Raw genomic sequence first — 15,380 nt, 5'->3', positions numbered from 1 at the left:
CTAGATGGAGCATAGAAGCAGATCTTGCTCTGAGGTACCCAATGCCTGTATGGTGGAGGGCCTTACGTACCAGGAACAGGGTTTTAAAAAGGATCCCCTTCCTGATAGGGAGACAGTGCAACACCTTTAGATGTGGGGGCATGTATTCTTAGTGGCAGGAGTGCAGGAGTGCAGACTATTGCTTTTTGAACCACCTGCACTTTATTGTTCAGATAGAGTATTACTGTAGTCAAGATTTTATTAAGGCCTGTACTACCTGGTTCTGAGCTGAGAAAGAGAGAAAGTGCAATAACATTCATAGCACATGCAACAGACCCCAGCACCACATTAACTGGAGTTAATGACTGTGCTCTCCAGAGGACAATGGCTTGGCCGCTGGGAAGGACTAAGTTTGATCATGGTGTAGACTACTCTATCTCTGCCATGGCAAAACTTCTCTGACTGCTGTGTTGAGTAAGGGCTGTCGTAAAAATGGCTACAGGTCTGCTTGCCCAATTTAGATTACGGACATGCAGTAATATTTTACTGTTTCTTAACGAAAAGGTAAAAGCTGTTGGGAAGCAACACTAAAATCATTATAATGCTCCCCCCACCAGGGGAGATGACTAACATGGTCACTGATTGCCTCCATCAGTTGTAATAACATGACTCATTGTTATGGTACAAGGTTACCAGGTTGTTGCCTGAACCTTGTGAAATCCTGCATCCCATCATACCTTTGTGTACTGTGATATGGGTTTTAAAGGAAGTCTGATAGTAGTCAAAGTGATACAGTGTGTCATGGAAGGCAGACAGGCAACACAGCAGGGGCATTGAGCTGTGCAGCTCACTCCTACTGTGGGGCTTCCACTCTGAGGATTCACAAGGATTCTGCATTCAATGAACACCTGCCTATAGTAAGGTGAATAGCCCACTGGTTGGCACCATAATACAGAGTACGCAGGACAGCACCAGATTTGTACTTGAGTAGCACTGATGATGAATTGACTTGTGATCATTGGGCACTTGTGCAATGCATAACAAAGTGCTGGTGCTTGATCAGTCAATTGGCTGTGGGCCTGTAAGGTCAGGCCTAAAACAGCCCTAAGCCCAATCCCCAAAAGTTTTAGTGGGCTTTGTGGATGAGCTGTACTGCTCACCAGCTTATGAACATAAAGAATCCCAGTTCTCACTTCTCAGCTAAGGTTGCTGGTGGAGTACACCATCACCCACCGCAGAAATTAACCTTTGAGCATAGAGACAAGTCATCAGCTCACTTAATGTAGGGAGTCACTGCATGTGGGACTTAGATGATTAAATATTTCATGAAAATGAAGGAAAAAATTGATTATTGCACATGGGAACACCTATCTATTATAGACATTCTGTAATTTATATAAATACAATTCTAGTACAATACAGTGCATCAGTAGTAGAGGGTTTTCGCTCAGGGCCTTTCGGAACTTGTCAAAGACTTCTTGATATTCACTGGCCCTACTGACCTGTTGTAACCATTTTCTGGATGTTAATGAAGTAAGGGAAGAAATATGGTCTTATTTTTCTGTATGAACAGTTTGACCATTGAGACATTGAAACACTCTCACTTGGTCTATGTTTATACAATGTCCCAGCCCATTCACACTTGGACTTTGGCCTGTGGCAGTGGGATCTTTCTTGAACTCACTTGAGAGCATATCATAAATACATTCTAGGTTTTGTGCAGTTTTGCACCTGGTTTTGAAGAAATCTCACTGTATACAAGTTAGATATTAACTTGCTTGTGCAAAGGACGTGGGGTACAGACAGCTCGGTTCATAAATAAGGTGACAAGCTCACAGGATTAGTTTAGTGAAGTGAGAACCCACCTCAAATTATAATCCCAATCGTTATTAGGGTTTACCATTGAAGTCACTAAATAAACCTGTGTTCAACCCTCTGGTAGCTTGACACATAGCAGTCAGGATTAATTTAGAGGTAATGTGTAAAGTATCTATGCGGTACTCACACAGTAATAAAATTAAAACACAACACAAGTAAAACCCCAAACCAATTTAGAATAATAGAGAATTTGTTAATAATTAAACTCAATAAACAAATGTTTAAAAAAAATATTAATTAAAATGACTTCAAAACAACAAAAATCCAATAGGTAGGACAGGATATATGATTTTCTACATTTAAGCCAAAAAGCACAAAGCCCCAACCGTGGTTATCTATTCAGGCTAGACTGTGTCAAAGTCAAAGGTTAAGGCTTACCACGATGGAGAGCAAGTTTATTTATTTTTATTTTAATCATTTGTTAAGCGCGCTGTCACCATGGCAGGCATCCTGGCGCTGACTGAAATTAATGGGGTGGGGAAAGGCCAGAAGCAACAGGGGACAAGATTAGTGGACAGAAGTCTTGAGGAAAAGCCAGGTTTTGATTCTTTTCCTAAAGGGTAGAAATTCAGAAATATGTCTAATTTCCGCTGGGAGCGAGTTCCAAAGCTTGGCAGCTGCCACATTGAAGGATCTGCCTCCGGATCTGATTTTTTTGAATTTTGGAACCATTGCCAGCTTGGCTTCAGAAGAGCGAAGCTGCCTAGCTGGGGTATACCAAGCAACTTTATATTGGAGGGAGGCAGGGCCTATTGCATATAATGCCCTAAACACTATACAGAGGGCTTTAAATTGGACCCTCTGCCTCACCGGAAGCCAGTGGAGTTTGCTCAATGGGGAGGCTCCACTTGCTCTTCTAGGAAGCCCCAGTGCCAATTTTGCCGCTGCTGATTGGACTCTTTGGAGTCTGTCTAACAGGAACCCAGGGGATTCCAGCAACAAGGCGTTGCAATAGTCTAGACGACTAAGGATGGTACAGCGTACCACTTGGGCCCGTGCATGAGTGGGGAGGAGAGGCAATATCTTCCTTAGGGAGCGGAGGATAGCGAAGCAACAAGCAGAGGTCTTTTGGATGTGCGTCTCCAAACTGAGTTCCTGATTCAGAATGACCCCGAGGTAGCGGATTGTGGCTACTGGACGCACTATGGTCCCGGATTCAGGTGGCCAGAAGTTGTCTGGGAAGGGCCGAGGAATCTTAGTACTAGTGCTAAAAAGTACCTCCGTTTTCCCTGCGTTGAATTGGAGGGAGTTGTATTTTAGCCAGTAAGAGGTGTCACGTAGACATTTGTGAAAGGTCTCAATAGAGATAGAGTCTTCTCCCTCCAAGGAGAGTATCAACTGCGTATCGTCAGCGTAGTTGATAATTTTGATGTTGTAGCTTTTGATAAGCGAGATCAGAGGTCTTAGGTACAGATTAAAAAGTATTGGACTGATTGCAGAGCCCTGTGGGACCCCATGTGGGACCAAAGTGAACACCGACTGAAAAGGGGGGATGGATACCGCTTGCTGTCTATCCTGGAGGAACGAGTGGAACCACTGTACTGCTGAACCTCTTATTCCTGCCTCAAACAGTCGTTTCAACAGAATATCATGGTTCACGGTGACAAAGGCGGCAGACATGTCAAGCAGGATAAGGAACGCTGCCTGCCTTCTGTCTGCACGCCTCTGAAGCTCGTCCATCGCGGTGATCAAGGCGGTCTCAAGTCCGTGGGTGGGCCTGAAACCAAATTGATCCGCGTCAAGAAGATGATGACGTTCCAGATGGGTAGAGAGGGTGTTACTAATCCAGCTTTCAACAATTTTGGCTGGGAAGGGCAGCAGAGATATGGGACGGTAGTTCTTAGAACAGTCTGGGTCAAGAGAGGGTTTTTTTAACAGGGGGGAAACTAATGCCCGCTTCCACTGAGCAGGAACTATTCCGGTTGCAAGAGATTGGTTGCAAATAACGTGCAGAGAGGGAAGGAGTTCCAGCTCAAATTCTTTCCAAACTTTGTGAGGGAAAGGGTCTAAAGGAGACCCAGAGGAGATCTTGCTGGCTAGTTTAACGAATGCCTCATACGAGATAGAAGGGAACTCAAGTAGGAGGTCATTTGAGGCCAATGGTGGCACTGCTGGCTGGTTCACGGGGGGTCTCGGATTAAGATCAGGGTGAAGGGTGGAGTTAGGGGAGGCATCTAGGTCCTTAATGATGAGCTCAATTTTATTTTTTTTAAACGCAGCAAGATTGTCACAGAGATCTTGAGACGGGATAATGGTGTTTTTGACACATTCCGGGTTGGTGACACTATTCAATATATTAAAGATGTTTCTAGAGCTGTTAGGGGAATTGCAGATCATGGAGGAGTAGTAGTCAGCTTTAGATTTTTTAATTGAGTTCTTATATTCCCGCACTTTATTTTTCCAAAGTTCTTTGGTGGTTTCAGTGTAATTTCGTCTCCACCTTCTCTCAGCCTGTTTACAGCTATGCTTCAGATCTTTTAGGCTGTCATTAAACCAAGGCGCAGAATTGACGCTTCTGCATTTACGAGTTTTTAGAGGGGCATGAACATCAAGGATAGTGGTAATCCTTGAACAAAGAGAGGAATAGTTATCATCAACCTGTTTATTCTCGTCAAAGAATTGATCTAAATGAAACACTTCCCCTATAGAGTGCAGACGAGTAAGGGCTTTCCAATCTCTGCACTTGGTTTTATTGGGCAGCCCAAGAGCTTTGGAATAGTCACTCTTAAGGTCTAAGAAGAACTTAATGAGTGAATGGTCAGTCCAATCCATGGGTAGAGTTTCTCCCATTGTTACTAACTGGGGGCCTGCGAACAATAGGTCTAAGAGGTGTCCACCCCTGTGGGTTGGTCCTGTGACCAACTGGGAGAGTCCAAGTCTCTCGCAGGAGTTGAGAAGGTTGCGTAGACCGGAGTCGAGGACGCCGTTCTGCCACAGATTGAAGTCACCCAGAATGAACAGTTTGTGATGCGAAAGTGCAATATCAGTTAAGATGGTCAAGAGCACCTGTTGATGTTGAAGGCTAAACACACCCGGTGAACAATAGCAGACTATCCCGGTAACAATGTTTCTGGACTGAGTCTGAATAGATAGTCCTAGAAGTTCAGTTCCTTCGATCGAGTCTAAAGCACAGGGCTTAATGTTGCAGGCTGCAGTGAAAATCACACCAACCCCCCCTCCTCTACCATTAGGTCTAGGGGTATGTAGGAATTTGAACCCAGGAGGACATGTGAAGCCCGGGGCGACCATGCAATCAGGGCGCGTCCAAGTTTCTGTCATAAAAAGGACGTCAAGTTCGTGAGATTCAAAAAGAAGTTGGATTTCAATACTGTGCTTGGGCAGGGACCTTACATTCAGAAGTCCACATTTCAAAAGATTGTTGGCCAGGAAGTCAGCTCGAGGCAGAGCCGTATTAAGCAGAGTGAAGGTTCCTTTGTCAGCATGAAACTTACCAAGTTGTAAGAGCATCTCTCTGGAGTATGGAGGGACAGAGGGGGGTATACTAAGGTCAGTAGGAGCGAGACATGCAGCATAGCTGGCGCTAGGCGCTACCTTGGCGCGGACGGGCGCAGACGGGCTTGCCTTAGGCGCGCCTTCGGCGCGCAAACGGCGCTCCCGCTGCGCTCGTCCGCTGCGCGTCCGAAATCTGCACATGATTTATGGATCTATGGAAGTGGCAGGGAAGGAGGGGGCGTGGCCTCAAAAAAGGGGCGTGGTCACGGCAAGCGCCGGAAATGGCGCCAAGAGTGTCCCGGTACTAGCAACCGCGGCAGCGCTAAATCCGTTGCGCGGCGTAGTCTGGGCGTTTGAAGTTTACAAGCTACAACTTTGAAGGGAGCAGAGGGTGAGTAATAAAAATACAGAGATAATGTGACACTCAAATTTTAAAAGACACACACAAGAATCGTGCTCCCGGCTTTCTGCCTCAGGAGTATCAGTCTATCTGCCAGGCGTTCGTAGTCAGCGCCTTTTAAGGGCTCAGAGGGGGCGTGGTCTCGAAAAGGGGCGTGGTCACGGCAAGCGCCGGAAATGGCGCTAAGAGTGTCCCGGTACTAGCAACCGCGGCAGCGCTAAATCTGCTGCACGGCGTAGTCTGGGCGTTTGAAGTTTACAAGCTACAGCTTTGAAGGGAGCAGAGGGTGAGTAATTAAAAATACAGAGATAATGTGACACTCAAATTTTAAAAGACACACACAAGAATCATGCTCCCGGCTTTCCGCCTCAGGAGTATCAGTCTATCTGAAGTTGGACAGAGGGACTAGGTTTGTCCTGGTGAAAAGTTCACCTTCTGACTTCAAAATCTTTCTGGGAAAAAGTGGTCAGCAAGGTAAGTTGCAAGCTGAATCCCAAGCACGGCTTTTCAGTGGTAGGTTGCTGAATAGTGGAGTCCTATCACAGCTGTTGACCAAAGAAGGAAAGCTCTGAGTGGGCCAAGACTGAAGTCTGTGCCCAGGAAGACCTCGCTGTCGACCGGTTGCAGCTTGGTGTTGATCTGCGTTCGGAGGGAGAAACATTTTCCTGAAAGTCAGATCACCTTCAGCAGGGCAAACCAGCAAGTTGAATATGACAGTCTATTGAAAGTCAACTGCTTCAGCTTGACAGCAGTGCTGGTATCCTGCCACTTCCATGGAGGAAACAGTGTCAAATAGTTTCTATGTGCCGGCTTGTCCACTTTGGACAGTAGGAGTCCCCTACAGTGGGTAAGAGTCCTTTTAAAAGCTAAAAGGGATGCTTAAGGTTGATGCCAATTAGCTTAGATCCCCCTTTAAGGTGTGTTCACTCCATTTGACTTTACAAAATGATATATGGAAGTTGAATGAACTCACTTAAAAAAAGTCTGCCTCTCTCATTGTGATCGGTACACTTCAACACTAGCCAAAGATATGTGTATTGGGAGGCACCACTTGGGGGTTAAGACTCAGTCCAACAGATGCCAGCAGCAGGGCGCAGGGCAGCTCCAGTTGGATCTTGACACATGGCAGTTGCAGAGAGAGACATCTGGAAACTTGCTCGGTTCCTGTTGTTCAAACAGGAGGTCTTCCAACTGACCCTTGGAGTCACTTCAACGCTTCTGGGTTCAAGGCAAGCAGGCCCAGTCTTCCTTCAGGTTCTTTAGACTGCAGGGCAGTTATTCTTCTTATTGTTCACAGGTTGAGGTTTTTTGTCAGGAGGATACCTTATTTATGCCCAGTTCCTGCCCGTGTATGGGGGAAGCTCCAGTTTCACTATAAGCTATCCCATTGTACCCATCTGTCCCTAAATCCCTAAAACCAACACAGAAAAACCCTTCCTCCTCTACCCAGACAGAGATGTGGGTATGAAACCCTCCCTTGGGGTCACACCAAACCAGTTCAGGAGCAGCTCCCCATCCCACAGGGCTTGGAGCCAAGCTAACATAGAAGAGAAAGAGAAGCAGGCCTCGGTGTGAGCTACATCTGTCAGTGACAGCATAGGCATAATTTGAAGCTCTGGAAGATACTTGGCAACACCCCAGGCCATCCTGTTCAAGTAGGAAAAACACCTCTCCACACCCAAGCCTTTTGTCCACTGGCTGTGAGAAAACACATCTCACCACAGGGGAGACATTCAAGTCAGGTGAAACTAGACACTGGTAGAAAGGCCCTTTTAGTTTAAGCCGGGAAATTACAATTTTACACAAGTGTAATTACTCAAATAGGAATATAAGAACCGATTTGACCATTAAGTTGGATTATAAATTACTTTTAAGATGAAACCTGGAACCATTTTTTTAGCTGCTCTCAAACTGAAATGAAGCATTATACATTGGTTAAATGTAACCTATTGTGTTTCCTATGGGAGAGCCAGCCATGCTAAAGCGAAAAGTACTTTGTGGGGTATCCCTGCCAGGACATGTAAACCATTAAATATACATGTCCTACATTTTAAATTCCATGCACCCTTCTCTATGGGTATTAAAGGGATTTATTTTTCCAGGTTGAAATAGCAGTTTAAGACTGCATGCCAAGGCTGCTGGGACGAACCAAGAGGCGTGTTTCATGGGGCTACTTTAATGGGAGGTACAATGAGGGCTTCATCTCTCTAGTGGCATCTAGTTTTCAAGGAAAAGTGATTTTGTTTTGCAAAAATGTCAGTCAGTCAGTCAATTATCTTTATTCGATTATTAAAAATCATAAAAGATCGAGCAAAAATACATAACAACATTTCATCAGATCACAAAATTTGCATACAATTATCACAAAAAGAAACATTAAATTTTACAATAAAACATACATAAATATTTAAAAGGGATAAAAAGAAGGGTTTGTTAAAAAAAGAGGAAATTCATTTTTCAGAGATAAAGTGCCTGTGCCTTATTTGATACTTATTTAAACGTGCTCCTGCCACTAGAAAACTAGCGACAGAGAAGGCTACTTTTATATTAGGAAGAAGTTGCAAGAACAACAGGGCTGGTTTTACCTGAATAAAGCCCTGAGTACGTAAAATAGGGAGCAAATATCTTTTTCTAATCTCAGTATAATGACCGCAAAACATGATAAAATGCATCGTATCCTGAATTGAAAAATGATCGCAATCGCATGGTTCAGCATCATCAGGTCTAGCCCAGGTTCTAAAATTACCCAATATAAAATGAATTGAGTCAAAACGAAATCTCGTTAAGAGAAAACGATGGTAAGGATTTGTTACCCAAAGAAGGTAAGGTTCCATTCCAGGAACAGAGGAAAGCAAATAGTGTTTCCTTACCATGGGTTTTTTTTAACTCTAGTGCTTCCCTTTCCAGGGCATATAGATTTACCAAAGTATTTTTAACTAATTTTAAATCTTCATGAGTTATTTCGTCTGGAGATGAGAAGAGCTCCGGACGGCCTGCTAAGGACAGCTGGGTTCTCACATATCTTACCCATGGGATTTTAAGTGCTCTATCCAGGGCTAAACAGTCTTTTAAAATGATGTGATTTAATGTGAGCTCCTGGTTAAGCCAGGTTTTTAGCCAGCCAATCACTGGGGCTAATTTTAAAATATCAGATATGTAGCCCAAGCCTACCTCTGTGTGTAATGCGAATGTCGGGGTTGATTGGGGAACAGAAAGGAGAGATCTCAAAAATTTATTTTCTACATTCTGTATTTTAGCAGAGCTAGTATATCCCCATAAAAAAATGTAAAAGCTGGTGTCTGATGCCAAAATGTATGCTTTTTGCCAGGTCGAAGCCGAGGAAAAAATGCAAAATAATTTTTTGTAATTTATTGAAAGTTGATGTTTGAATGAAAACCACTCTCAATGAGAGACTGCCTTCCAGGTCCCTCTCCAGGGGCTCACTTCCTCCACTTGCTTTGTGAAGTTTAGGTGGCTAGTTATGCCGACACCCCCTTTAAAGTGCACAAGCCCCACTGACTGTGACATCTAGAATGCCATAGATACAATGGTGTGAGAAAAGGTATGGGACATAAAGTTCACAATTTGCGCCAGCAGTATGGCTGTCAGCTTTAACAGGACTACAGGCTAGAGAACCATCACTCACATACATACTTAGGCTATCATAAGGCATCCTGATTCAGAAGTGGTTTAACCTCTGTTGTATTGCAGGCCCCTGTGTCTGTCTGCAGTGTAACTTGTGCTCTTGGACATCGGAAATCGACCCTTGCAGGGCGTCCCAAGTGCTGCTTCTCCTGTGTGCCCTGCCCAGATGGGAGCATCGCCAATCACACAGGTGAGACATTTTATCTGGGTACAGACTGAGGAATCTGAATGTTCTAGTGTGTGAAATGGAAGAACTTTGAGGAGTTTAAGGAAGCTTCATCATGTAACTCAGGTGAATTGCATCCCTGAGAGAGAATCCTACAACGAATTGCATGTGGCTTTTAAGATTGTAAGTAGGTATAGCACCCACAATGTAAACAGTTACTGCACTAGGGTCACACATTCAACAAGGATTGAGCATACAAAGGGGTTGCACACAATGGGCAGGTATTGACTACTGACATGGTAGCCCACCAGCGGCCACCAGTGACACAGGTGCTGGTCATAGATACATAGATGCTTTTTCATGAATGTCAAGAACAATAAATATTCAGATGGCACCTTAACCAATGATGGTCACTAGTCAGGGCTAAAAGATACATTAATGTTCCTACAATTACACTGACTAATTCCCTTATGAGTCAAGAGATTTCATCCCACATTTTTTAGTTTGTGTAGATGACAAACAAAGAAAATATACTAATGCCTCCTCTGTCTTTAAAGGATGATAAATACTCCAGTAAAGACATAGATGGATGTGATTGATCCCATACACTAACAGGGCCAATCTCCCCCTCTTGTGGTATTAAACAATTTGGCGCAAACGTAATTTGAACCTGTTTTACTACAAGTGTCAAGTAGGAGTAATGCAAGTAGTAGCTATCTTTTAGCTCAAAACACTTACTGCCAGTATTTAGATGGTGCCACTGTGTAGAAAATGGAAGAATAAGTCCACAAAACACACAAAATAAATATGGGAAATGCATAGAGGAATTACAAGAGCCTCCCCTTTATCTGGCAGTGGTAAGTGGGGTTTCCAAACCTGTTTTGGAGCCTTACTCATCGCTTCAAAACAACATGGGGCATATGTAGAAGGAAGTGGTCTAGCATGGCACTGCAGGAAATTTTGCAGCGCTGCAACATTTTAAAATATGCAGGGATGCGCCATATTTACAAGAATACAGCCCACCACTATAAATTCCCTTGCGCTAAAAATAGCGGCCTAGTGCCCACACAGACACCCTTCTGCCATAGTGCAAGGGTGACCACATTGCTGAGATTTATTTATTTATTTTACAGAGTTTTATATAGCGCAAACTTAACCCGAAGGTGTTGGGCGCTTTACATGGCACCAGTCGCGTTACATTAGGACACATTCATTTTTGTTAGGCACTGGGAGATTAAGTGATTTGCCCAGAATCACAGGATGTTCAGAGTCATTGACGAGACTCCAACCCAGTTCCCCAGATTCGCGTTCGACCGCCCTAGCCATTAAGCCAACTCCTCTCCCCTAAGAGATGATTGTTTATGTGCGGGTAAGGTGTCCAAGATAAACAATCAATGATGGTGATTTGCTACTTCTATGTGTGCTGCATTCTGAGGAAGTAGCACATCGCCACTATTTAATGATTGTTTGGTGCAGGAAGGGGCACCTTCCTGCACAAAAACAATCATTAATGGCATTTTGCTCTTTCTATGTGTGCTGCTGAATGCAAAAGCAAAAACGAGGAGAAATAAAAGTATTCCTCCTCATTGCACCAATCTAATACCTGCATTTGCACAGGGTTAGTTTTTGCCACTTCTCCAGATTTACACATCCATGTAAATTTGGGGGAGCGTCAAAAAGCAATGGGTGTTGCGGTGGAACACCCACAGCAACACACATTGTACACCCTTTCACACACAGATACCTGCATGAAAAGGTACTATATTTACAAAACGGCAAGCCATGAAAAGTAGCTTAAAGCCGCTTTGCAAATGTAGTGGATGGCATTGTGCCATCGGAACATCAAAAAAAGTGACAATCCAGTGGTGCAATATCCTTGTACATATGCCCCCATGTTCAGCCATCTCCCATACTCAAAAGAGGTATGGTACCAGGATATTGTTGTCTGAATATCATCTAACATAAATATAGTATACTAAATATAGTTTTAGAAAAATATCACCCCATTGAAGTTAATAATAGGTGAACTAAATCCTAAACTAAATAGGATTGCTTTAAAAACTTTTTTGCCTGATCACCTATGAGAATCAACCAAATGTCTTTATTGGCATACCAGAGGTATACATAAAAGCATGATAAACTCACGCTCAATAAGAAAACATATAATAATTCATTAAAGTTCTTTTAAAACAGTCAACATTGTTGTTCCCAAAGAGCAAACAAAGGGCCTACTAGGAGGGAAACTATTATGGCATACTTCACCCAGAGTGGACAACCAACTTCAGGAAGGATCCAACTCAGCAACAGACCTCCTCACTGCTCAACAACTGCAAACACCTTAAGGTTCACCCTGCATTGATCTGAGCCATGCTTCATCGGAAACTTTGAAATTATGTGGTTAAAAGCTGACTGAGAACATTTGCAAAAAAATGCAAAATGAACCAAAGTTTGCTCTGAAACGCCATCACAAGGGCATGAGCCCCACGTGGGGTCACTGGAGTAGCCCAAAGTGAATAAAGGGGGTGATGTACCATGCCTGCCCTGAAATAGAAAAAAGGAGTGACCTTTACCATCTCTCCATTTTCCACATCAGATAGGGCTCAAATCCCACAGTCTACTCCATAGTAAGATACTTGTTGTGAGAGGCTGGCTTGGTATATGATGCACACTTATGTAAGTGGGCAGCCTTCACCAATCCAGACCACCATTATGGTGATTTAAGTGGTCTTAGACAACCTTAGAAAGCTCTCTAAGTGGTAGCTGTGGAGAGCAGCCTTCAGGTTTAGCCTAGAAGGAGTGTGAAGCAGCTTGTTTTACCAGTACATAATCTTATTGATATAGATTAAGAGAAAAAGAATCACCCAGTGTATTTATAAAAATATATATTTATTATAAGACACTCACTAACACATACAGATATCTCCTAGCCGGAGATATACATAATGCACACAATACTTTCAATAGAAACAGGTAAATAGCACAGAATACATAGTGGTCACCTGGGGGAGATCAAACTATATGCTAAAATAGTGGTATGCGAACCACGACTCAAGTCAAGACTATACCCGGGAGATGTAGGCACCCAAAGAACCACCCAAGGTGAGTATCTAGGAGCACCACGGAGGTTGTGTGCAGAGTGGGAACATGACTGCGTTCTCAGTACAAGTCCCTCATCAGCTGCCATAGAAAGCCCATGTCAGCACTGTCCACAAAAGGTTTCAGGCGGTTTACATGAAGTACCCTATGGGAACTCCTGGGAGTACCTAGGTCAACTATGTAGGTGACCTCACCCTTTTGTTCAAGGATACTGTGGTCCCACTCCAATTGTCTTGGAGAGTTGCTGAGGCCACAGGCTTGAACACCCACACTTTCTGGCCTGGCTGGTAAACTGTAAAGACAGTCTTTTGGTCAGGCCAAGCTTTTTGAAGTTCTTGGCTAGTCTCCAGGTTTTTGCTGGCCTTCTTCATGTTCTCTGCAATGCAAGAATGCAGGCCACGGACATAATCCACAATGTCCTGTTTAGGAGGTTTGACAGTTTGCTCCCAGCCTTCCTTCACAAGACACAATGGACCCCTAACTGGATGTCCAAACAGAAGCTCAAATAGGCTGTAGTCAACCCCCTGCTGAGGAAGGTAGGCAAAGAGAATGCAGGGTAGTAAGACATCCCATTTTCACTTAAGCTTTTCTGGGAGTCCCATGATCATACCCTTGAGAGTCTTGTTGAACCTTTCAACAAACCCATTGTACTGTGGATGGTAGGGTGTCGTAAACTTGTAGTTTACTCCACCCTCTTTCCACATGGCAGTGATAGAACTAGACATGAAGTTTGTACCTCTGTCTGTTAAAACTTCCTTAGGGAAGCCCACTCTTGAAAAGATTCCCAGGAGGGCCCGGCCACTACAGGAGCTGTAGTGGTTCTCAGGGGAATGGCCCCGGGGTACCTAGTGGCATGGTCCACCACCACTAGTATATAACTGTGCCCAGATGCAGTTGGAGGGTTCAAGGGACCAAAAACCTCAATCCCTACACTCAAAGGGGACCCCAACCACTGGGAGTAGGATTAAGGGGGCCTTTGTGGAGCCAACTAACTTACCACTGGCTTGGCAAGTGGAGTGACAAAACTCCTTTGTGTCGTCAGATATATGGGGCCAGTAAAAGTGAGGGAGAAGCCAGTCCCAAGTCTTGCTTTGCCCTAAGAGTCCTGCAAGAAGAAGATCATGTGCCAGGGAAAGTAGGAAACCTCTGAACTTCTGGGGTATTACCAACCTCCTGGTGGCACCAGGCTTGGGGTCTCTACCTTCAGAGTACAGAAGTCCATCCACCCAATAGATCCTATGGGACCCACTGATATTTCCTGCATCCTTAGCAGCAGCTTTCTGTCTGGTGGGTTTAAGAGAGGGGCAGGCCTGCTGCTCCAAACTCAAGTCTGCCCTGGAAGAGCCCCCGACCCCCAATAACTCTGCATGGTTAGGCACAATTCCTCTGGGACAGCTTCTTCACACGGGCTGAGATCAACTCCCTCAGAAGGCTTATATTTACTGGTAGTCTGTGACGAGGGCAATTCCTTACCATTCCTGATCCTTCTCTTGGGAAGCACTTGGTCCATGTTCTCAGGATCCAGTGCTTTGTCAGTTCTGAGCTGTTTGGCCTGAGCTCTGGTGACAGCAAATACACTGGCAGACATGCCCATTATCTCTGCATGGGTCCTGAACTCCACTTCAGCCCAAGCTGAAGTTTCTAGATCATTGCCCAACAAACAATCTACGGGGAGGTCTGGAGATAACACAACCTTTTTAGGTTCAGTTACCCCTCCCCAGCTAAGATTCACAACTACCAAGGAATGGTCAGTCCCGACATTGCTAGTGTTGGTGACTTGGTACATTTGTCCAAGTATGATCTGATCAGGGGACACAAGTTTCTCTGTCACCATTGTGACACTGGCCCTTGCTTATTTCCAGTTATCAAAGGCTGTTGTCTGTACTTGCCCAAGTTACTGGGACTGATCAGTAGGGTGGCAAGATCAATGCCACAATCACAGACTAAGACAGCCTGAGCTGGAGTTCTGACTAAGTCAGAACCCATCTCAGAACCCAAGGTTAACCCCACTAATCCATTGTTTGCTGTACTACCACTTGCACTTGTGCCAGTGCTAGGGGCAGCAGGGGGCCTTCAGGGGCAGTGGTAATAGTAGTAGTTTATTTGGCCTTTGGACAATAAGCATCCTTTGACCAATGGGTCGTCACCTTACAAAGGTAACACCAAGGTTTCTTTTTGCCTTTCTTGGTAGTTTGGGACTCACCCTCAGATGCAGGTTTTTGGTGCCCTTCTGAAGACTCTTTTTTATCTTTTTACAGAGAGTCTCCTGAGGCGGAAAGCCGGGAGTTTGGAAAGGGAACTACTCGATTTTTAAAATTGTATAAATGTGATTTTAAACTTGCCCTGTACCTGACACTGACCCAGCAACCACCCTGAGCATACCGAGCAGCTGATCAAATTGCTGTCTCGGTTGCAAACGCTTGTCTACCGCCGCCATCACCTCGCTAGAGGGAGTCACCAGGCACGCCCACTTCGGCTGGCCACGCCCCCTCCCATCAACACAAATAGAGCGCGCTGAACGCTAGCGCTGCTCCATTTACAGAGAGTCTCCTGAGGCGGAAAGCCGGGAGTTTGGAAAGGGAACTACTCGATTTTTAAAATTGTATAAATGTGATTTTAAACTTGCCCTGTACCTGACACTGACCCAGCAACCACCCTGAGCATACCGAGCAGCTGATCAAATTGCTGTCTCGGTTGCAAACGCTTGTCTACCGCCGCCATCACCTCGCTAGAGGGAGTCACCAGGCACGCCCACTTCGGCTG

The 15,380-nt window shown here is 44.7% G+C and overlaps 1 protein-coding gene across 1 annotated transcript in view; it reads left to right on the top strand.

Moving 5' to 3' along the window:
- Positions 1–15,380, top strand: part of LOC146796867 (extracellular calcium-sensing receptor-like) — a 108,661-nt gene that overhangs the window by 69,914 nt on the left and 23,367 nt on the right. The window contains exon 6 of the mRNA XM_085630249.1: positions 9,422–9,545. Within this exon, the coding sequence (XP_085486375.1) occupies positions 9,422–9,545 (124 nt within the window). The remainder of the gene's footprint in view (positions 1–9,421; positions 9,546–15,380) is intronic.

Source organism: Triturus cristatus, chromosome 10 (assembly GCF_964204655.1).
Source record: "Triturus cristatus chromosome 10, aTriCri1.1, whole genome shotgun sequence".
In the NCBI taxonomy this organism is placed as follows: Eukaryota; Metazoa; Chordata; class Amphibia; order Caudata; family Salamandridae; genus Triturus; species Triturus cristatus.
Note: the sequence above shows the minus strand (reverse complement) of the source record. Positions and strands in the feature narration are given on the sequence as shown.